Here is a 24,423-nt window from a genome sequence, read left to right on the forward strand (position 1 = left end):
CAGGCATTCTTATTTTAAAAAAGGTTTTGTTAGAAAGATTTTAAAAGGTCTCTTCGTGTTTTTCGGAGATAAACTCGTCTCGACCTAGAGAGAAGAGAGAATTGCAAGAGAGAGAGAGGGGTAAGTAATCCTATCACCATTCCATTGATCTCCTTGATTTAGCGTTTGATCTTACTTTTGAGTCCCAATGGCTGTTGTATGCAATTTGCAGGAGGTACCATTGGAATATTCAGAAAGAGTAATAATAATAATATAATGGAAGAAGTGGTAAGAAGCTACTCTATCGGAATGGAACAATATTTGATTTTTGGATTTCGGTGATGTTTATCAGTCTGCAATTAAATAATACCGGGATTCACTCTCTCTTTTAGGCACAAGAATCTGAACTCCAATGTGAACATGCTACATTGCAAACTAAGGTTGATGAGTTTGACCAACTACTGCAAAGAGGCAAAGAGGGAAACCTTTTGGACCATACTTTTAGGGATTCCACTGAAAAGCTTCATTCTGCAAAGAGGGTAAGAACATGCTTTACTTTTCTCATTCTGCTAACTATCACAAACAACTAATAGATTAAATTATGGAATTAAGTTTTGTTTCAATTAGAAGAAAACAGTATCCAAAAACTATTTTCTTTATCATTCTATTTTCCTTTTCTAATTCAGCTTCATAAATTTGGCAAAAATGTTATAATTTTTCCTTGATCACTTTCCTGTATTGAGTTTAAGCTTCTGACGTAAATGTTGTATCCTATCATGTGGATTTATGTTTCGTTATTTTCGATGATGATACTATTGTTATCTAAACCTAGTTTGTAGTTTCAACACCAACTTCGTGTGATTCAATGAGATGTTATTTGCTATATTAAAATAAAAATTAGATGAGTTTGGCTTGTTAAGGTTGTACAAGATTTATTGTTAGTTAGGATTGATTTGACTGATTTATTTGTAATTACACACTTACCACACTGTAAGAACTTGTAGTTGCTATATATTCCCAGCCAAGCTCAAAGGAATAATCAAACTTTTGAGTTGAATCCTCTTTAATCTCTCTACTCATGCGATTCAACAATTAAGGAATCCAAGTCAACTATTGGAATTTGGCTCTAGGCCATCCAACCATAACCTAGGGTGACGTCTTGATTCAACCATTCTATTCCCATCCCGCCTTTAGGTCATTAATACCATTTATGATTATTCAATACCATTTAATGCACCAAACCACTATTTGGATTCAACATTACATCATAACAACCTCCATAAATCCCCCCCAAGTGAGTATCATCTCAACCTTTAAACAATGACCAAACTCTACCATATATCATCTACCTATATTATTATAGCTCATACAACAAGCCCAAGAAAGCAAAATTACCTCAAGGTATCAAAAACCCAACTTCTTGATTTTTGAAGAAACTTTGTGGAATTTGGGTTTCTAGGCAAAATCATATGTTTTTGGAGGTTAAGATTCACATTAATGAGCATTAAATAATCCAAATGACTTAATTATCTCACCTTTTTGTTGGATCAAGTTTTGGGGAAAATTCTTTATAGAAGTTGCGTCCTTGCTCTAAACTTCGAGAATTGGGAACAAAATCTCGACTCTCAGCTTTTATAGTGCTAAGGCCTGATACCTGTCAGCAATGGTGCTCTCACATGATTAAAGTCTCTTCTTCACATCGTGTGGCCTCGCCATTCATGACATGGTCAACCTACTACATGGGCTTCATGCATTGGCCACTCAGTGGCCCTCAGGTGTTTTGCCTCGCCGTGTGAACTCCCTCATCCTAGATCATGTTCCACGAGGTGGGTCATGCTGGCACGCTATAGCGTGACCCACCTGTGGCCTTCACGTGGTAGCATGATCGACCTTTAGCTGGTCCAACTTTTTAATTTCATAAGTTTCCTTTTCGCTATGATATTCACCTGTGTCACCTCCATCTCACTTCCACCACCCAAATCAACATCCACTTCAATATTCAAACGTCATAATCAATTATTAACACATAAACATCAACCAATTGGCTCATTTTAATTAATGAAACGTGTTTAAGTGTATGTAAAAACTTGTGGGCATATGGATTGACCCCGGGTGCATAGCCACAAGCTTTGTTAGCTTGAGGACAAGCTAGCAGATGTTCCTACTAAATACTTAGAGGACCTTGGATTCAATACATTTGTAACAAGCTTGGACTTTATGATATGTATGCTCTAACTTGAGGAGTGGTAAGACTGTGGGAGAGTTACTATTAATTGGGAATTGATTTTATTTGGAATTTGATTATGATTTGATTCATAATTTATACTTACCATACTTTAAACACTTGTAGATTACTCTAAATTCCCTACCGAACTTGAGGGAATAATCAAGCTTCTGAGTTGAGTCCTCTCTAATTTCTCGTGGCCGGTCAATTTGAGAGCTTTTCTGTGATACACCACAGACACAAGTTTATGCTTTGTTTGTGCGGCTTGGATGTTCATTACACATACCTAGATGCGACTTCAGTTTTACCGTAGTTATAAAGAATTTTATGGACCCTGAATTAAATCAACATTTTTATTTAGTCAATGTTCTGTGGTCTTGGCTTATTGCTTTGTGAGTCTTCTGTATGTCACTGCTACATTAGCATGCCCTTTCCATTTTATGTTTGGAGATATTAGTTGTTACTCGGATTTTGAAGAATCTAGTTGATAAGCTTATTATAAAAGAAGAATTACTAGTTGATAAAGACCGATATTGTAATTACGAGATTGTGCTTTACCCCTAGAAAAGAAGTAAATAAATTCACACTTGTTTAGAGTGGATGTCTAGAAACACCAAGAATCTAAGGTAGATTTTGGCTCAAAAAAGGTAATCTAAGATGAAAGTACGATCTTGAGGGTATAAATTCTCTGTGCTAGCCTTGATGGTTATGGTAGGAATTGAAGATCATTATTGGGATCAAAAGGATGCTTTTGACATTTGTCTTCTATAGCCTGTTGTTATTTGCGGTTTTCAATTGATTATAAGCTTTAAATTACATGCATGTTTTTGAAAAAGAATTCTTTTCAACTTTAAATGTCTGGAATGGACGAAACAAAGGACATAATGCAACATCAATTTTCTCCAAGAGTGCTTTGGCCTTTTCATCTCCATCACTAGCCTTCTTAGTTAGGTGATCTTGAACACCTTGACCCTTGCACCACAACTCAACAGAAGAAGCTCATGCTAAGTAGTTTGAACATCCCATTAAGGGTTCCGAAGTAATCATCAAACTTGAATTTCCAGAACCCGTGCTTTTAGAACCAAAAACATCAAATCCCAAAGACATTGTTGGATCAGGTTTGCTAATTCAAGTACGACAGTGTCCTTGATATGCAACAGTGTGATATGCAGTTATTTTGTCTGTCCTTGTAGCTTCACCATTCAATTTACATGGGATGCATCTTTCTATTTAAATTTACATCATCTTCTTTTTCATAAAGTAAGATTAGAAGCTTACAGCATCTTTCTACTTAAGGTAAGATTTACGGTTAATCTTTGATAGGAACTTGCAGCTAAGCTGCGGTCAACTCTGTCACTGAAACGGCTGCTCGAATATGTGCCATCACAAGCTGAACTCATTCAGTACGTTCCTCTATTACTGCTTTTCCCTTCTGTGCAAAAAACTATTCCTCCCTGCTGAATTTAAAAATTCCTTTTTAGTATGCTCAGAAATATAAGGAGTCAGGCTTTCTAAAAAATGTTTTTTTTTCCTTAACAAGAAAAAGAAATAAAAGGAGCCGTGCATGTTGCGTTGGTGTAGAACTGTTTTATTGACTTAAAAACCAAATAAACTCTAGCTCTTTGTAAACTTTTATCTGGAGCAAATTCAAGCTAAGGATTATGTGGGAGTCTAACCTTATCTAAAGGTACTTGAACTCTTTAAAGAGTTTCATCATTTATCAATGATTACTCGTTTCATCGTAGCCCAAATCTGGTAAGCTCTTAAATCTGTGAAGAGGTTTTTTCTTTCAAGAATTAATGGAGTAGCTTTTAGCTACGATATTGATAGAGTAGCATTTAGCTGCGATATGAATAGAAGCAATCGGTTATGGTATTGATTTAGAAAACCCTGGATTGGCTTTTCACCTGCTGTTTATCTTGGTTTTAGTTTGTTAATGTAAATATCTGTGATAGCTGCCTTACTATTTTATAAATGGTTCAACTTTCTAAGTGAAAGAGGACCTGTGTACAAAATTTAATAGAGGATTTTCTGTTTGAGATTTATAAATGTCTCAGAGTTTTACTGTTGTGAAGTAGCTAAGCAGAAGGTGGGATCTGATTCTCCAGCATCCCTCCATGATGATTTTGGAGATGAAAACTGCATAAGATCAAATTAGCTTGTAGGGTGTAGATGTATTCTGATGGATTATGTTCAATGGTCTTTTTAGTTTCTTGATTATTTAGGTAATGTTGAACTTCAGTTGTCTTCTGATATTGTATAAGCAAGAGCAATGCGCTGTTGTCAAAGGCGCACTTTGAAGCGAGGCGCAAAACATGCTGAGCGCTTTGCCTCGCTTAGCAGGCGCTTCAGTGTTGTCATCAATGCTCTAATGCATACTTTTCCATGCAAATGAGCGTAATCTTGAAGAGGTGACACTAAACAATTGATCACTTTATCGTTATCTATTTCATTTTCTTTATCCATATATATGTTATTCATGCTTATACTTATTAGTCTAGGACTACACATACATCTTTGTATTTTTCCTCCATTGCGCCTTTCTTCATTAAAACCCACACTTTATTAGTGTTTTGCGCTTAAAGCCCAGCGAGCCTTAGAGCTTTTTTGCGATTTTCGCCCTTGATAACTGCAATGGACACCCTTGAATATGGCTGATTTCAAATTTAGTGCATTCATTGCTTACTACTGGAAGTATCAAGAATTCTTTCCTCATCTTTTTTTTCATTGCTGATGTCAATTCCTTCTCTTAATGTATTAATGTTCCTTCTAGTACCTTATTTCCTAAAAAGTAAAAACGTTAATAGGAAAAGAGATGAGGAAAACTTGCATATACTTTGGGAACATAGAGTCAAATGTTATGTTGTCTGGAATCATTCGTTCCCTATATAAATGTGTCTTAAAACTTAAATTTTGACTCTGCTGCTCCAATAAAACTACTGAAGTTTTTCACTGTTCTTAAAAATTTATAAGAGGCAAGTACATTGTTGTCAATGCCTGCAGTTTTTCTTTAAAAAGGGGCAGGGTGATGGGAGGGGAGTTGAACGCTCTAAATTTTACTTCGTCAATAAGACATTTCCTATTTGATTCTAGAAAAACAAAATAAGGCATTTCCGTACGATAGGAAAGTTTCTAGAACTAATCATTGAAGATGGTTAACTGGTTAATTATCACTTGAAGGTTTGTAAAGATGATACTTTTACCAGCCACCGCGACTTTCTTATACAATTGGATTCTTTGCTTTCGCTGCTTGTTTCTGTTTTCAGTTAAAGAGCACCTTAGATATGTGAAAAAGTTTAAATGCGGCATGAGTCAAATAAACTAACAGTTCCAAGTTGCATTTTTTGGCTTCATGTATTTATTATTGTCCTTAGGTATGAGAAACTTTGACACTGTGATTTCAAGATCATTTATCATCTCCTCTATCATCTGGTCCAACTTTTGATGTTTGAACGTATTATCCTGTAGTTGAACAACAAAAGTGGAGCACTAGTTTTGGAGATCCGGAACTGTTCACCATATTTATTGTTAAGGAAAGATACCGGGACAAAGAGTAGAAAATTGGATGGTTTCACATATCAATTACCACAGCTCTTGTTATAAAGCCCATCAAATTGTTTTTTGTTTATTTATTTGAGTTGATCCCGGTATGAGAAGTGTAGTTCCTTTGATATTGGATCTATGTCAAACATTTTGAATCACGATTAAGGTGGTCTGGCATAGTTGTTTAAGGGAAAGTAATCTAATTCAGAGGTCGTTATGTCATGATATCGTATTTCCGGTAGGAGTTTATCCATAAGCACACTGATTATTGCAGATAGCGAATTGTGCTCATGTTTTCATTCACTAACCACAACAATCACGTGGTGGTGGAACAACATTTGCTATCCTTAAGTGGTTGAAGCATGCTCGTTGGCTCACACACGCACTCCCCCTCTCTCTCTCTCTCTAACCTTAGTTTGATGCTCTTAGAGTCCCACATTGGTTAAGTATATTAGTTATAGTTTGCTTATCTGGTCGGGCAATCCTCATCAATCTTGAGCTAGCTTTTGGGGTCGTATTATGCCCAATGTCTATTTTTTCAACATGGTGTTAGAGTTAGACCCCTCTCTGATGTTGGGTTACCCGACATTGGGCTACCCAGTTAGGTTACTACATGGTCCAGATGTTTAGTCGTAGGCATGCAAGAATCCACCATCAGTAAGAGTGTCTATTGCAGTCTCCTCATAAGATGTGCAATTCTCACTGCTTGAGTTAGCTTTTGAGGTTTAAGTTATGCTCAAGGTCCATTTTATCAATGGGTACCTATCTGAAATGAAATTCATAAATCATATGACATATTTTAATTATCTCCTCATCACCTCTTTTGAAAATTGAGCAGCAAATATATTCTCTCCCATAGAATTTTCTTTATCTCGAGAATCAAGCTCTTTTATTACTGGTTAGTTATGTTTTCTAGAATGTAGCATAATGTTTCTTCGGAGGAAAAAAAGATGCTATTTTGTAGTCTACATGGTGTCTTACATTGATCCTATTCGACGTCCCATTGTCTCGTTTACTAAAAATTTATAAACTTGAAAAGATTTCTTTGTTCATGTGCCTATTATTAGCCATGAATATTGTTGGATTTATCTTAATATGCCTCGTACATCATACTTCTGACAGAGCTTTTTGACGCAGGTATGAACTCCGTTTTTCTGAACTTTATACTCATATCCAGGTACAAGCATAGTTAGTGACTTAAACCATCGTTTGACCATGACTAACACTTCAGCTCCTTGTCAATCACTTTGTTAACACTGAATATGCAGGCCAAGCATCGTCAAACTCACAAATACTATGCTACTTACAACATATTGTTGGAGATAAAAGAATTGATGCTAAAGGAAACATCGTTACTGAATTCCATAAGCTCACAGGTATAGTATGGTTTAAATAGAAATAGGTCGAATTTTGTTGGAAAGAACATCATTACTGAATTCCATCAGCTCACAGGTATAGTACAAAGCAAAATAGAACCTTTATCCCTTTTATGAAATTAATTTTATGGGAAACCGTGCATACACGATGTATACAAAAAGTAGACAGCCTTACAAAAAAAAACATGATTCTCTTCAAAGAACATTTAATTATCAACACATGTAGGGATATCGAAAGTGATTCAAAATTATACAAAAAAACAGAAACAGAAAAACTAATGTACTAAAAGCATTTTCCACCCCTTTAAATGCTCTTTTTTCTTCCTCTTTCCAAATTGTCCATGTTAAGGGCGATATCCCCATACTCAACTTGTCTTTCTTCTGAATTTCCAACGCAAGAGTAATTCTCTTATCGTCTATGGCGTCACGACACTCCACCCCAAATATTATTCACATCATATACCATAAACTGAAGGCAACCAAGAAACAATAGTAAATGGGCTCTGCCTGCTTGCACATGACGCACAAACAAAGGTGGATTATCGTTCTTCTTTTCAAGTTCTCCTGTTAAATGGTTCCCATGCTGCTGTTCAAGTAAAGATTGAAATTTTCCTTGGTGTCCTCGGGATCCATATGCCACGACCCAAAATCCCAACCACGGGGCCGTGATGACGCCTTACATTCGCTTGCTAGACAAGCCAACATTAGCTAAACAATTAAGCAGTTAAACAATTTAAAAATACAATAATAATAAATTAAGACTGAAATATCCCGAAATGTGTAATAATTCGAAACCATCACTATCTAGACTATTCCCTGAAACGGGTGTCACAAGTACATGAGCTACTAGAATACTACAAATAAAGTCTGAAATGAAATACAAAATTGTCTGATACAAGGTTAACATCAATAAAGATAGGAGGGGGACTTCAGGGTCTGCAAACGCAGTGTAGCATTACCTCAAGTCTCCTGGGAAAAAGGGTTCGAACAATCACTATTGTATGCCGCTGGGACTAATACCGGGATCTGCACAAGAAGTGCAGAAGTATAGTATGAGTACAACCGACCCCATGTACTCTGTAAGTGCCGAGCCTAAGCTCGACGAAGTAGTGACGAGGCTGTGACAAGATACTCACTATAACCTGTACAAGTCTAAGCAGAAAAACAATAATGAGATAGAGAAATGAATAACATGATAAACGGAACAAGAAGGTAAATTACAGAGGGCCTCAGATTATCATCACTTCACCATCCTTCAACACAATGCGGTAGGTATCTAACAACCAAGAATAACCACAATACATCCTCTCCGTTGCGGCGCGCAACGCGATCCACATATTAATACCAATATCGTTGCGGCGTGCGACCCGATCTACATATATATAATACTGTTGCGCCGTGAAATCCGATCCAAGGTCCACTCAAAGCAGGAGCAGAAAGGGGAATATCGACACGGGGAATATCGGCACAAGCTGAGGTGGTGTCATCTTGCGTGGAGATTAAATGAGTAGAGAAAAACATGTAGGGGAAAGAGATGACAATGCTCCGACAATAGTTACTACTGGGAAATCCCTTCTTGATAATGGTCTCGTGCAACAGCAAGAATTGAACTTTCACAAAGAAGTCACCAATATTGAAGAATTGGAAGTGGAGAATGCTGAACCTTTCCAATATCAGGATTCTTTTTCTTGAAAAAGAGATGGAAGCGACAATTTTGGTCTATCAAAATTTGCTAAAATTGGGGAAAATGTTTGGGGTTGATTTATCGGGACACGAAGAAGAAGCCTTGGAGTTGTTAAAGCAAATTGACAGCTACAGATAAGCCAGAAGAATGGAGGAAGACGAGAGTATTAAGAAAGCTAGATTCAAAGGTACGCAAGAATTGAAAGGGCTAGCTTCTTTCAATGTAAAATTTAAGAGTATGGTGGAAGAAACATGGGGAAAGGAACATGAAGGTATTCTATCATGAACATGGGGAAAATGTTTGGGGTTGATTTATCGGGACACGAAGAAGAAGCCTTGGAGTTGTTAAAGCAAATTGACAGCTACAGATAAGCCAGAAGAATGGAGGAAGACGAGAGTATTAAGAAAGCTAGATTCAAAGGTACGCAAGAATTGAAAGGGCTAGCTTCTTTCAATGTAAAATTTAAGAGTATGGTGGAAGGAACATGGGGAAAGGTATTCTATCTATTGAATCATGAAGATTAAATTAATCTCATGGAATATAAGAGGATTGAACGACATGGAGAAAAGAAAGATTGTGAATAACTTTGTGCTCAATTGGAACACTGATATTCTCCGTTTCCAAGAGACTAAATTGGAGGGGGAAGAAAAGGAATTTGTCAAGCAAATACGGGGAGGTAGGTAGGTGAGATTTGCTTGTTTGGAAGCCAGTGGTACTAGGGGGTATCATGATGTTATGTGATAACAGAATTTGGAGAGGATATGTACTGCAAATTGGAGCATATACCTTGACTTGCAAATTTGAGGCTCTTTTGCAAAATTTTTGAATCACATTACATGGGTCTATTCTCCTAACTGCAATATTGAAAGAAGAGCAATTTGGAGGGAAATAAGTGCTATTAGAGGGTTATAAGACACTCAAGATGAAACGGGTCTGGAGGTACTCTTAATACCCTCAATCCTTTTGGGGAAGTGTGATCAAAGCCAAATATGGTGAGAAAGAAAATTGGATATCAAATGAAGTTAAACACATCATATGGAGTTAGTATATAGATATCCATTAGGTCACTTTGGCCTGTCATGGAGAGTCATACTTCTGTTAAAGTACTAAATGGAAGCAAAACTTCCTTTTGGTATGATAACTGGCTGGGAGCTAGTTGTTTAAATATGCTTTTCCCTGATATATATGGTTTGGTCCAACATCAACAGAAGACAGTAGCTGAAACATGGACACTTCAATATTGGGATCTCATATTTAGGAAAAGGCTGAATGACTGGGAGGTGGCTAGGTTGACTAAGTTTTACAAGCAGTTGAAAGAATAGATTACAAAATAGGGTTGACACATTATGGTGGCAGGGACACAACAATGGTGTCTATAAGGTGAATATAACCTACAAGATTCTGAATCATCCTAATCAGCAGATTACTAATTGGCCATGGAAACATATCTGGAAAGTAAATCTACTACAAGGTGGCTTGTTTTATTGGCTACTAGCAAAGGATCTTGACTCAAGACCATCTCATGAGAAAAGTAATGCCACTTTGTTCAAGGTGCTTCCTTTGTGGGAAAAAAGTTGAGACAATTAGCCATCTATTTTTACACTACAAGATAACAATCCAATTGTGGAAGATCTTTATTAATCTTAGAGGTATATCTTGGACAATGCCTAGCAAGATTACTGAAGTTCTTTTTAGTTGGGATGAAACTGGAGCTGGAGCCAGAGAGATAAAGATAGATGGATGACTGTCCTAACTTGTATCTGGCGGACAATCTGAAAAGAGAGGAATTCCAAATGTTTTAAGGACAATAGCAACTCAGTGCAGAAGTTCAAACTAAATTGTGTTCTCCTTTTTTCTTTTTGGTGTTAATAGTTTTACATAAAAGATACTGTATCAATCCTAGAAATTCTAGAAAACTTGCTAGGACTGCGGAATAGTTTCTTCTATCTTTTGCTCGCTTGTAAATATGGTTTTCAGTACAAACTATGTACTGATTTCTTTAATATACACAAATGTTACCTTCTAGAAAAAACAAAAGTAAATTTGATGAATATTCATTTTATTTGATCTCATTTTTATCACCCTTCTTTGTTTTCCAAGTCAAAATTAGTTTAGTTCTAAACACTCCTTTCTTTTTCCATTTAGCTTTTATTATTTGTTTGAGTTTGTAACTGTGACCACTGGAAGTGGAAGAGCATTTGATGAGACTTTGTAAGATGATTGTCGTGCCTTTATTCCTCACATAGTATCAGAGCATTAGTGAGAACCATCTGGGCAAAAAAAGACAATCATCGTATTTTTTTTCCCGGTGACTTTTCATTGTTGTTTCGCATCATCTCTTTTCGTGGGTGTTGTGCGAAAACCAACACCATCACCAAGTTCAGCAAGCTCTAGCGAGCAAACCCAGAAAAACTACTTCGGTCCTGTGACTCTTCACTGTTGTTTTGCATCATCTCTTTTCAGCAGCCTCTCAACTATATTTTGTGCTTATTTGCTTAGAACACTCTTCAATCCAACCATATCTTTCGGGTTTAAAGTTTTTGGTTCCAAAAACGCATGAAATGGAAATTCAAGTCCTATGATTACTTTGTAACCCTTAATGGGAAGTCCAAACTACTTAGCTTGGGCTTCCTTGGTTGAATTATGGTGCATTAGTCAAGGTGTTCAAAATTACTTAACCAAAAAAGCTATTGAGGGAGACGTAAAAGTCTGAGCACTTGGGAGAAATGCTGATACTCAATTATATAGTTACCTATGGCGATCTATTGATTTCAAGTTGATGCTTTTATCTCGTCCATTCAGACATGCTATTCAATTTGAGAAAAGGCTTGCACTTCATACACTAATGACATATAAAAAGATTAACTTAAGGAAGCAAGAAGTGATTGTTCTGCTTAAATGGGGCAAGTACTGGTAATCATGGAAGAAATTGAGAAGTTGATGCCAGTCACTACTCGTGTTGAGAAACAACATGAGCAATGACAAAAAATGTTCCTAGTTCTTACACTTGATGGACATCCTAGTGACCTTGATTTGATGCTTTAACCAAATTTTATCTAGTCCTGCTATTCCTACCGGGGATGAGCTATTTTCTCGATTACTTCGCCCTGTTGTGCCATTCGGTCATAGAGTTGCATCTTAGACAAGGGAAAATCAGATATCTTAGACTATGAGAACCGAAGCGGAGGTTGTTCTGGGAAATCTGTGCCCATGTATGTTGACGATATTACAGTTAAAGTGGCTGATAGGTTCAACCGAGATCCACAATGAAATAGGTTCTGACACACACGCCAGAAAAATACTGTTCATGCCGGAAAACACTGTTACGTCGGGAAAAAACTATTCCGGTGACTGCATATTTACAATATTTATGTGTCAAGTCAAAATAAGTCGGTGAATACCACATAAGAAAAATCGAACTCGGAATATGTTAGAAAAAGGGTCTCACTCGCCAGCGTGTGACGCGACGCGCTCGTTGGAATCTAGCTGCCAGATGCGTGTGATAGTGCATGCAAGGTCGGATGCCGGAGAACCTGGCCGGGGTTTGGTCGTCTAACGATGACGAATCTTTTGGTAGTGTTGGTTTTCACACAATATTGAAGGAGAGAGATGACAAAACAACCATGAGAAGTCGCTGGAAATTCGAGGCGCGGTGATTGTTTGACTGTATTCTTGTTCCCATATGTGTCTCACCACGGCTATGATACCATGTGAGAAGTAGCACGGGAAAAAAATATTTTTATTCTATAAAATTATATTTTACTTGATCCCTATATATATATATATATATATATATATATATATATATTTTACACATTACTACTATCTATTTTCCAATGTGGGACACTTAACATACTACACAAGCTATCTGACAGAGATGTTGTAAGTCAGTTTATGAACTCTCCTTGCGATCGTCATTGGGATGCATTTGTCCGCATTCTTCGAATATATAAAATCATCCCCAGGCAAAGGACTGCTCTTCGAGAATTGAGGCCATGAGCAAATCATTGGATACGCATATACTGATTGGGCATGGTTACCTTCCGATAGTTCTACATTTGGATATTGTATAGTAGAGGTAATTTGGTGTTTCGGAAGAGCAAGAAACATAATGTGGTTGCTCAATCTAGTGTAGACGCAGAATATAACAACTTGTGAGCTAGTTTGGATCTAACAGTTGCTTAGAGAATTGAAACTTGGCAAAATCAGTCAGATGTAATTTGTGTGATAATCAAGCGGCCCTCCGTATCACATCTAACATGGTATTCCATGAGAAGATTAAACACATTGAGATTGACTGTCTTTTTGTTAGGGGAAAGATGCTCTTAGGAGATACTGTTACAATATCAGTGAAGATAAATGATCAGTTTGTAGATATTTTCACCAAGTCCCTCATTGGTCCTCGTATTAGACTATTAGTTACATATGTAGCATTCTCGGTACATATGACTTATATGTACCGGCTTGAGGGTGAGTGTTAGATAGTTAGTGTATATAATAATATACTTAGTGTCCCACATTAGGAAATAGATATTATATTTTGTGTGAAGTATGCATATAAATAGGGCTCAATGCAAGACAATTACGTTACGCATCTTAATAATATTTTCCCGTGTCCTTATTTCTCACATTAGGAATGTAGAATCTCTCGCTTCTTGATGTACTTTCAAGGTTTTGGACCTCTCAGCACAAGAAGAAAGAAAAAACAAAAGCACCCACTAAAGTTTTTCATAAAACTAGCAAAAGCGTTCTTCAAACTCACGTGAGAAGAATGTTAGATGAAAAGAACCTTACCACTCGCTCCCACTCGTTCTTCAATCCCGCAAGATTGCAAGGAGCGTTGAATAAAGGAAGAAGAAACAAACAAAATATAAATCACGTTTTCGAAGAATGAGCTTAGGAAAACCAATCACCAATGTTTATTTTCAGCATATTGAGCCTTTTAAATCGGCCATACAATAAGTATAATTGATGAGATTAAGGAAAACTAATCTTAATTAAACTAGAATAAGAATTAGGTTAAGAAAAAACTATCCTAACTAAAATCGAAAAAAGAATTCTAGTAGGAATGGTATACCAACTAACAATCTTAGTATGACTAGAACTACAAGTATAATTATACCAAAACAAAGAATCAAATTACTAGGAAATAAGAATTAAGAAATCCTAATCTTTAAGGAAAAGAAATCCTAAAATCTTGAATGGATTGTTGGACTTCTTAAATTTTTTGAGATTCTTGGGTCTCATTTGGACTATGGCTAATTAGTGTATGCATTTTAAATTTGTGGCCCAGTTCTCCAAATTCATTGGCACCTTCGTGAGCCTAATTAGCCTCCATTGCGGTCGAAAGCATGGTTTCCACTTGTGCTTCTCTAACATCGCGATTTGAACTTGTATGTTTATCACTTCTCCTTTTTCAATAGTCATTATAGAAAAAGTTAACACCGAGCACACAATTCTTTTTCTCTTACCATAAACCTTTCACTTTCCATGGCTGACATTCTTTGTTTTATATGATATTTCCCTAACTATTCAGCTCTTACATATCTCAGTCTTGCATGTTTGTTTATTCAGAAGTTCAAATCCCATACTATTGTTTCTCCTTATTCCTTGAAATCTAGGCAACTTTTGCTGTCTTCTTGCTCGATGTAGAGTATATTGGTTGCCAGGAAGGCATCACTTTTGAGCATATCCCACATTCCAGCTTTCTTGCCAAAGCTAATTGTGGTGCCCCTTCTTCGCTCTTTCACAATGCCTCTCCATAGGCATCATATTGTGGTTGTTCTCCATCATCCCATTTGTTCTCATAATTGTTAGCAGTGATATTTTTCCACAATACTTTCTTTCATTCTGTACCTCTACATCCATTTACCTAGTTGAGCGCTCTTGAACATCCTCAGATTTCTCACTCCGAGATCCCCACTTCATAGGAGCCGTAACTGTTGTTCAATTGACCAAGTGAAACTCTTTAACTCCCGACATGAGTCTCTCTCACAGGAAGTTTCTTTGCAACCGTTCTAGCCTATCTGGATGTTTCTCGGTATACTCAATAAGGAGATGCATTAGGTTTGAGTGCTGGATAATCTCTAACGGTACTATCTTAGTACTGTATATCATTAAAATCTTACCTTTAGTTCAAATGCTGGATAAAGTACTCTTGGTCAATGTCTCCTTTGTCCCTTTCGGTAGGTCTCTTTCATGCTATCCAGTAACCTATTTTTCACTTTCTCAACCATTCTCCACTCTCCACTGTCCTTACGTTTTGCATCCAAGGATAACCCACTTGGCAATTAGAGCATCCAACCGGCATGTTTTTGGAAAGCTCAATCTGTTTCCATTCCCTTATTTTATTACCCCAAAAAAGAAAAGGAAAATATCCTTCTCCTTCTAATCTCCGACAACTCTGCAAAATCTTTTTAACCTTGTCTTTGGCTTAAACCATTGGTTTTTTTCTTTTTGCTTCGACTTTCAGTAAACTTTCTAATCTCCTTTACAAAATGCTTATGGAATTAAAATGGAAACTTATCTTCCTGCACTGAATAAGTCGATATTACTCCTTAGTTACATAATATGCAACCTAAACACTTTAAAAATCTGTAAATTGTTGGACCATGGCTTAGTTTAATGAGTACTGATTGGCCTAGTTCTTTCTCTGTCCTTAGTGGCTCTCTTCTTATTTCCTGAAAAGTTGTCTTTAGCTGGTAGTGACGTAGTTGATGAGTGAGAGAGTGAGTTATGTTGATTGTTTGTTCTGTTGATGAGTGGAAAGATTTATGGTGCTTTTCTGAGTAAATATTCCTCTTTTTATGGACTGACTTAACACAAATTATATTAAAAAGAATACTTTGTTATCCATCTTACACACTTTGTGCTTCTCTGATAGTTTTCTACCATGTACGATGTATATTGATCATTGTTGATATCCAAACTTTGTTTGCATCTTCTCCCTTTATGTGCTGATCCATCCTATTTGTTGCGTACACAATGTTTATTTCTTTTATCTTGCCACCTTTTGTGTCTCTTTGTATAGTTTAAAGGTGCTCTTACTAGCCCTGCTGGTCGAAAGAAATTGATTGATTCCATGGAAGGAATTCTGCACGGGACTCAACAGGTATCTATGCTCCTCCTCATTCAAATGATATTCTATAGAGTGATGGTGGATTGAAAATTAAGATCTAGAATAGGCTCTGCCTATGGGGGTTTTCACAAAGTATAGCCAGTTCTTAACATGGAACAGTTGGAGAGTTGTTGTATATTGACAACTAATGTAAAATAGCATAATTATGGTGAATTGACTGAACACACAGAGACAGAGAATTCATAAATTAGTTGGGATTGATATTGATTACTAAATCCAGTTTGAAAGAAGAAAAAAGAAGGAGAATCAAGATTCTCCTGGAAGGGAATACAAGAGCCAGGGCAATAAGCAACAAATAAGTTGAACCAGCAGTAAGAAAAGTTCTCTTGACAGCATAACCATTGTTGAGCAAGTGGCAGTTAGAAAAGTTCTCTTGACAGCACAACCATTGTTGAGCAAGTGGCAGTGCATCTGCCAAGGTTGAAACCTCTGTTGATGCAGTGCTGCTTGTTCAACAATGGTTGTACCGTCAAAATAATTCTAATATAGCTTACGCATCTCCAGTTCCACATCCAATCCCCCTTCTTTCGGCAATCATGTCTTAAAGGGCCATAATATCAATAAGATTTTGCAAAAAACGTATATGATTAGTCACCTAATGTAGTTTACCACATCAACATTTAGAGACTCCATACTTCTTCAATAAGTTGGCCCAGTGCACATGAAAACACAGTAAGTCTAAATATTATTAAAAGGAAAAACATACTATTAGAATAGAACCTTCCTATTTCTAGCTGAGAAATTAAAAGATATACAACATACCCAGTGGAATGTCACATAGTGGGGTCTGGGAGGGTAGTGTACACAGACTTTACCCTTACCTTGTAGAGATAAAAGGTTGTTTCCAATAGACCCTCGACTCAGGAAAGCATAAGCACAACAGTAATGAAAGGGAAAACAACACGAAACAACAACAAGAAGCATGGAAAAGCAACATAAATAAAAAGCAGTAAGATGACCGAAATGAAAGGAACAACAGGTAATAATAAAAACCTAATACCAATAAAATACGGGAGTACGTACTAATACTACCGGTATGAACAAGGAAAACACTAGGCTATCTAACCTACTACCCCAATCCTCGATCTCTACACCTTCCTATCAAGGGCCATGTCCTCGGTCATTGGAGTTTCACCATGTCTTGTCTAATCACCTCTCTCCAATACTTTTTCGGCCTACCTCTACCTAGGGGTGTCAATGGTTCGGTTTGGCTGGTTATTTTAAAAATTTGTACCATACCAATTTTTCGGTTATTTTATTATGTATAACCAAAATTAGACTTTTCGAAACCGTCTCAATCATGTCGGTTTCTCTTCGGTATCAGTACGTTTCGGTTAATGTTCAGTATTTTTTTCAATGTCTTGTAAAAGTCACCAGTAGAATGCAATAACATACGTACTTTTATAGGATTTAGCAAAACTCTCTAGACATTTTTACTGTTTAAAGGGTGATGAATTAAGAAAACATGAAAGAAGGGCAAAGTATAGATCCATCAACTATTCCACAGTAGCGTAAAAGCAACTAAGCAAAGACAAAGAAAATATAAATCAAACGAGTGGAAAGATATTAACCAAGTTGGAACTCAAGAATAAAGTATGTAGATGATTAAATATTCAAAAAGATAAATCTAAATCATACGATAACGAAACATATTCAATATATTGTAGTTTGCTACTCATAGTCGCTAGAATACTTTGTGTCTTGCTAGTGAATATGCGAGAAATGATTTAGTTTCAATTGGAGTAGCATAATAGGTTTGGGAATTATGATTTTGAGTTTAATTACTTGTTGGCTTGTAACCATTCTCATAACTTCAAGGCCCAAGGAAAAATATAATGCTTTAGTATTTTTAAACTTAATATATAAATATATTTTCCACATGTAAATTTATTCGGTACGGTTTAGTAGATGCTTATTTCACAATCTGATTATAATTGAGAAGTTTATCTATTTTCTGGTTCTTATGATGCTGTTATTATTTCTATGATTTCTGATAATGGTACTGATATATTATCTCTTTTTGTCTTCTTGAGCCGAGGGTCTATCGGAAACAACCTCTCTACTCCTTCGGGGTAGGGGTAAGGTCTGCGTACACACTACCCTCCCCAGACCCTAGAAAATTACTGAAAAAAACACCAAACATGTTACCAGCGACAGTCACCCGCTATAAGAGGAACACGGGGAATATGAGTTGTTTACTGCTATCTCTTCAGGATTAAGCTCATTGACACAAAAAAGTATGCCTTAGAGCATTGATGACAACACTGAAGCGCCCGTTAAGTAAGACGAAGCGCTCAACATGTTTTGTGCCTCGCTTCAGGGCTTAAGTGTGCTTTAAGTGCGCCTTTGACGACACTGCGGAAGGGTGGGCGGGGGTGGGGGTCAGTGTGGAGCAGAGTTGGGGAAAGCGAGCTCTTTGTCGCTTAAAGCGAGAAGCAAAGCGATGCAATGAGTAGTCCGCTTCAGATCACTGATGCGAAGCGACTTTAATGAAGTGGGCGCTTTCTCCACTTAAGCGCAAAGCGTGTGCAGCGACTGAAGCGAGGGAGACGCGTGATTTTTATTTTTTATTTAAAAAAGGTGGACTTTTTAGTTTTTCAAAAAGAAAACCATTGGTGCGACTTTCTTCTTTGAGTTACGACTAAGGTTGGGACTTTCTGTTGCTCTTCTTCTTCAAGCTCCAGGTATTGCTTTTTTTTTTTTTCTATTTATTTTCTTCTCCTCTTTTCTTCTTCTTCTCCTCCTTCTCCTTTTCTTATTCTCCTTCCCTTCTTGTTTCTCTGTTGTGATATCGTTGTTGTTGTGATTTCTTTTTCTTTTCTTCTCGTATTCTTTCGCTTCTTCAGCTTTTATTTTATTTATTTGTTTTTCTTTTTGTTTCATTTTGTTAATTTAATTTAATTTTAAATTATTCTATTTGCTTGTTCAGTTTATTAATTTAGTTGAATTTATTTATTTATTTGTTTATCTTCTTCTCGTTGTTTTTTTTTTCATGTGCTACTATTATTTTCGGCACGGTATCAACATCACTAAAAATAAGAGTGCTTTCGTTAGGATGGTCATCGAAAAAAGAAGGAAAAAATTTGGCGGGATAGATTGTGTAATGCTGCTTTCTATCGATAGAACCTCCTTAAATCTTCGACCAAGGCTAACTGAAGCTCTGATATCATGTTAAAGAAGGGAGAAGACTTCTTATTGAAATGATGGTTAACAATGTACAAGAGGGACTCGTTATATAAGAGTCACATGTTGTATTGTATATCATAGGTTATAATTCTCTATAACTTATAAGGTAAGTATTTCCATAATTAAGTACAAATTGTTTTACAGTTTTTAATATATAAGTATTCTATAATATTTTACTTACCTTTATTGCTTTTCTATACTTGTAGTACTAGTGCATTCTCATATTTCCTATTCTTAGATTTCTAATACTACCTGCTGCTTTTTTGCTTCGGTTATCTTTTTTCTGATTGTGGTTACTACTTTTCTTTACATGGATTCTCCTTTACTGTATTTCTTTACCTAAACTGCTGTGATTATTCTTTTCTTGAGCTGAGGGTGTGTCGGAAACAGCTTCTCTACCTTTACAAGGTAGGGGTAAAGTTTGCATACACACTACTCTCCCCAGACCCCACTTGTGGGAATATACTGGGTATGTTGTTATTGTTATTGTTCTGCTTGCTCAAGTAAAATAAATCTAGACCCTTTTTAGAAAAAGTTATATGAATCTAGGCACAGATAACTTCATCTGTTCTCTCGGCTTTCAACTTGTTTAATGACTTGATTTCAATGTTTATAGACCAAAGTCTGTATGCTAAATGTGTGGCTAGAGATGTGAAGGGGGAGACCTTGCCCTTATGCTGATAAGATACTAACATGCAAATGTTCTTTTGATTTATTAGCAACCACATTCTAGTATCTAGTTTTCCATTTTGTAAACATGACATGTTTCATGCAGTTCTTGAAAATTATATTGCTCATCTCACTGAGATGGTATTTTTTCCGAAAAGTTCAGTAATGTTGTATTTACTGAAAACCGATTTGTTTTTTGGGGTGTCCGCGCCAACTTGTACCCACCTCGACTATTCGACCATCTACCTGCTACCTCCCACGAGGTACCGGGTAACTCAATAGGCAGATGGGTTTTGTGAAACTGATTTCTACGACTTCTCAATCTGAGAAAGAGACGACTTGGGATATTTATTTGAAAACTAACACCATACAAGTATATTTTGAGTGCAGTGTTCCCTTCTCATTTTTTTGTTTGCGTTAATGCTGGTTATAAATTCTGACTATCTCTGTTAAAATTAAAGGACCTATTCATCTGCACTGGCCATTTACAGGAAAGCTTGAAGATCTCCTTGATGGCTTTCCTTTGATTACCTATTTCTCTTTAGTGGGCAAGTTGTGTGTAGAGGAGTACTGGATCTTCTCAGTTTCATATACCATTTTTTCTTTCAGTGGAAGCTATATTTCTGCCAGTCATTTTTGCTTGACTCATATTTAGGAGTTATTAGTAATCTGAAAGGTTGTCTTGTACATTTTAAAAATATTTTGGCATTTCTAGATATGCCCTACATACAATTAACAAACTTGTTATTTATGTCTATCCAATTGAATTTATTTTCACTTTGAAGTTTTATGCTTTTCTCTTAACAGAAACAAATTTCAGTGTTCTAAATGTGCCTCTTTGAACATCATTTATTGGTCAATAACATTAAAAGATCGAAACATGGGTTAGTGGCATTTATCTGGTCAGTAACATGAACACTTACTGGTGAGCTGCATGTTCCAGAAGCTGGAAAAGGTGCAAATTGCTCTACAGTCGGAGCAGAAAGCTCGTGAAGCTCTCAAGGCGACACATGCAGCTGCTGTTTCAGAGCAAAGACATTACAATTCTATCTTAAAAGCTTTCCAGGTAAGGTCCCTACTAATATGATCTGAAGAATATAAATCTAAAAGTTGTATTTGTAAATGAATCTTAAAACTTTGTTTGTTTCCTTTTTACTTATAGTTTTCTTGAGATGTTGCACTTGGACAACGCATAGCATCTAACTGACTCGTTGAGGGACACATTTATCTGCACTTCTAGAATACATCCAGCTAAAGTTTGACTCATTGAGGGACACAATGTATAAACAGAATCACTGCAGCTTTTTATCTCTGTAGCAGTAGGCTGGCCTGCTGGGTTAGAAACGGGCAGGTTTCATGCGGGTTTTAAAAAAAAGTAGTCTATCTTCCCAAAAGGGGTGCCTTGGAGCAACGGTAAAGTTGTATTAGTGTGACCTATCGGTCACGTCCGAGCCATGAAAGCAACCACTAATGTTTGCATTAGGGTAGGCTGTCTACATCACACCACTTGGAGTGCGGCCCTTCCCTGGACCATGCGTGTACGTGGGATGCCTTGTTCACCGGGCTGCCCCTTTTTTTAGTCTGTCTTCTTACTCATATTCTTGCAAGCTAAGTGTGTGTTATAATTGCTCCTCTAATTATAATAGCTTAAGAACACTTGTGCCGCAGCACGCAGGTATTATACAAGAACTTAATTCATCAAGAACCTTGGGTTTCTTTGGTGCTGGGGGTCGTTGGTACGGGTATAGATTCTTGCTACTGCTGCCTTCTGGAATATATTTGCCACCAGACAGTTTTAGTAAATCATTCTGCTCATCATTCTTCATAGTTCAGCTTCTCTAGACTATGAAGCACTGGCGAGTCTGCCTTAATAGCTCCTTAAGACTTAAGAATGTAGTGTCTGTGAACACCGTAAAACACTCATTTCTAATCTTTAATGCATTCTCGTAACATTATGTTATGGCTCAAACAGTATTTTGTTTTACTCCAGTTGTTGGTGGGCTCTTCAATGAGGAAATGTGTGCTTATGTTGACGTGAAAACACCCATAAGTCATGTTTACTCCACTTGTTAATAAACGTGGAAATTGTTGAAAAGAACATCTTCCTCTCTTCTTTTCATTTTCTTTTGATTGGAGTTGTCCAGTTATAGAGCCCATTCTAGTTTAACAGTCGTATCAATGTGAATGTTCAGTTCGGATATACTAACTATTGTCAGCAACAAATGAGTGGTTCCTAATGATATTCTTCTGTTATTTCCAGGTGGAATGTGCAAGGAATGAGAGACTTCGCGTGCAGAATTCACAAGTACATTTACCAAGTTGATATTTATGACTGGTCGAAGAAGTGTTCCATTCTACAAGAAATCCAACGGATGGCAACTGGGTTTGATTACCTTCTATTGTTTGTACAATTTATCTAGCTATACTATATATTAGAAACTTATTTACTCCTGCCAGAAAAGTTTAATTACAATTATATAAACTTACCAATTATATACAATTTAACGATCGTAAAGTATCCCTTAATTATAGGGCATTGGTAACCGAATCCCACGCCTTCAACTAACATACCCACTCCTCACTCCAACATCTCTCAGCTAATCACGTCCAAAAATTACCCATGTAATCATTTCTTCCCCTTTTCGAAAGACTAGTTTTGGACACGTGCTTCACACGTGTATTCTAAGTATTCTTCATTATTTAACGTGTAGCAAAAATAATATTTCATTACTTAAACTGTATACATATTCTAAAGTATTTGAGGTTAACACAAATTTATAGCGTACAAAAAAGATGCAACACTTTTGGCTGTAGATAGTTATAATATGTTAAATCATACGTGTTGTCTTTTTTAATTTTTAAAAATTGTAATCATAATACACTAAAGAACGAATTAATTACAGTCTTTCAGAGAAACCAACCCCTTCTCTTCATTCATAGCTCACGAATCTTCGCTAACCCCACAAATGGAGATGGTGATCTTCATCATCCGTGAACCTTCAAGGTGGTAGGAGTTAATGTAGCGATTATTCTAATTCCGACTGTCACGACCCAAAATTTCACTAGGTCGTGATGTCACCTAATCCAACCCGGTAGTTAAGCCCAACAATATAAGTCACTATTATAATAAGAAACAAATCGAGATAATGAATAAAATAGCCAAAAGAGTTCAATACAATTATCTCAAGGACTAGTAGTACAAGTCACGAGCTACTACGAACCAGTTTGAGGAAAGATACATCATTTGTTTGAAATTTATATAAACAGAAATATGAATTATAAACTAACATGAACAAATGTTAGCTTGTATCTGTAGTGCTGGTACGACTTTAATGTTAGGCTCTCGAATTTCGCGGTCGCTCATCTTCGAATATCTGCACGTAAGGTGCAGAAGTGTAGTATGAGTACAATTGATCACATGTACTCAATAAGTATATTAACTAACCTCGGTGAAGTAGTGACAATGTTTTTAAGTCAAAAGATACTCAATAATATAACCTATGCAGTTAAATTGCAATAGAGACAACAATTGAAAATAACAATGTAGATGACAAGAACAAATACGAGAATAGTAAAATGATTAACTAAAAGGAATAACGATCAGGTTCCTCAATATCACAACTAGGGGTGGCAAACAGACGGATAATATGGATATTCATATTATCCATGGCTTCTTGAATATGATCACTTTTGGGAGAATTTCTAATCTTCCAAATTTGAGGAACCCCCAATTTGAATCTTTAGAAATGTAAAAGTTAGTCCATTAGTTATCCATCTGATTATTCATTTTTTAAGTGGATAATATGGTTTTTATCCATATTCGATCCGTTCTAAGTTGGATAACATAGGAGGCTTTGGATAACATAGGAGGCGCAAAACGGCCGGCTAGTTCGTAGCACGAACTATTTGTTTGTATGAACTGTGTGTGTAATTAACATGGTACTGTTTTCTGTTCAGTCCACCATGTGCAAAGTAATGTACCTTAAATTTGTACATACCCTAGTCTAAATAAAGACTACACTGCAGCTAATGGACAAACTAATGCTGAAACGCAGCTCTGCACTACTGCCAGGCTAAAACAATTTATTATTGTTTAGATCAACTATTGCTATAGAGTAGGAAAGAGAAAAAGAGGTCCATTATCCAAAGACTTTCTGACGTGGACATCATTCAATATTTTTAGCTCAAATAAAGTAGGTGATGAATATTTCCTTAAATTAAACATAATTACAATATAATAATTTATAAACAAGACATTAGTTGCTGCGGAGTCTTTAACGATTTCCAAACAATGGCTAAATACCAGTAACTCAATGGTTCAATTTAGTGCGTAGTTAGGTGGTCACTATATCAACATTTACTATTTAAGAATTTCACATTTAACCGAAATACTACCTAATATAGAATAGTGTTGCATTTTAGGGGGATTTCTTCCTTTGCCACCGCATAAAATATTTATTACTCCCTTTGTTTCAATTTATTTAATACATTTCACTTATGACTCATCGAGAGTAAATTTAACTAATCTTTGAATCTAAATATTTTGACTGAGCATTTTAAAATTAAAATTTAGATATTCAAAAACTATAAAACAACAAGTTACAATTTTTTTTATGTTAACATG

The 24,423-nt window shown here is 36.3% G+C and overlaps 1 protein-coding gene across 3 annotated transcripts; it reads left to right on the forward strand.

Moving 5' to 3' along the window:
• Window positions 1-22,317, forward strand: LOC107764606 (uncharacterized). 3 transcript variants are annotated; one of them, XM_075234122.1, is made up of 9 exons: window positions 1-120; window positions 212-267; window positions 372-518; window positions 3,527-3,606; window positions 6,884-6,923; window positions 7,015-7,122; window positions 15,837-15,917; window positions 20,743-20,865; window positions 22,060-22,317. In XM_075234122.1, exons 2-9 carry the CDS (start codon window positions 256-258, stop codon window positions 22,120-22,122), a joined length of 654 nt encoding a protein of 217 aa, XP_075090223.1. In that variant the 5' UTR covers window positions 1-120; window positions 212-255; the 3' UTR covers window positions 22,123-22,317. The 3 variants fall into 3 exon arrangements, with proteins under 3 accessions (XP_075090223.1, XP_075090224.1, XP_075090225.1); XM_075234123.1 differs by lacking the exon at window positions 15,837-15,917; XM_075234124.1 differs by lacking the exons at window positions 20,743-20,865; window positions 22,060-22,317 and adding an exon at window positions 20,607-20,723.
• Window positions 22,318-24,423: the final 2,106 nt, after the last annotated feature.

Source organism: Nicotiana tabacum, chromosome 17, assembly GCF_000715075.1.
Source record: "Nicotiana tabacum cultivar K326 chromosome 17, ASM71507v2, whole genome shotgun sequence".
Classification (NCBI taxonomy): domain Eukaryota; kingdom Viridiplantae; phylum Streptophyta; class Magnoliopsida; order Solanales; family Solanaceae; genus Nicotiana; species Nicotiana tabacum.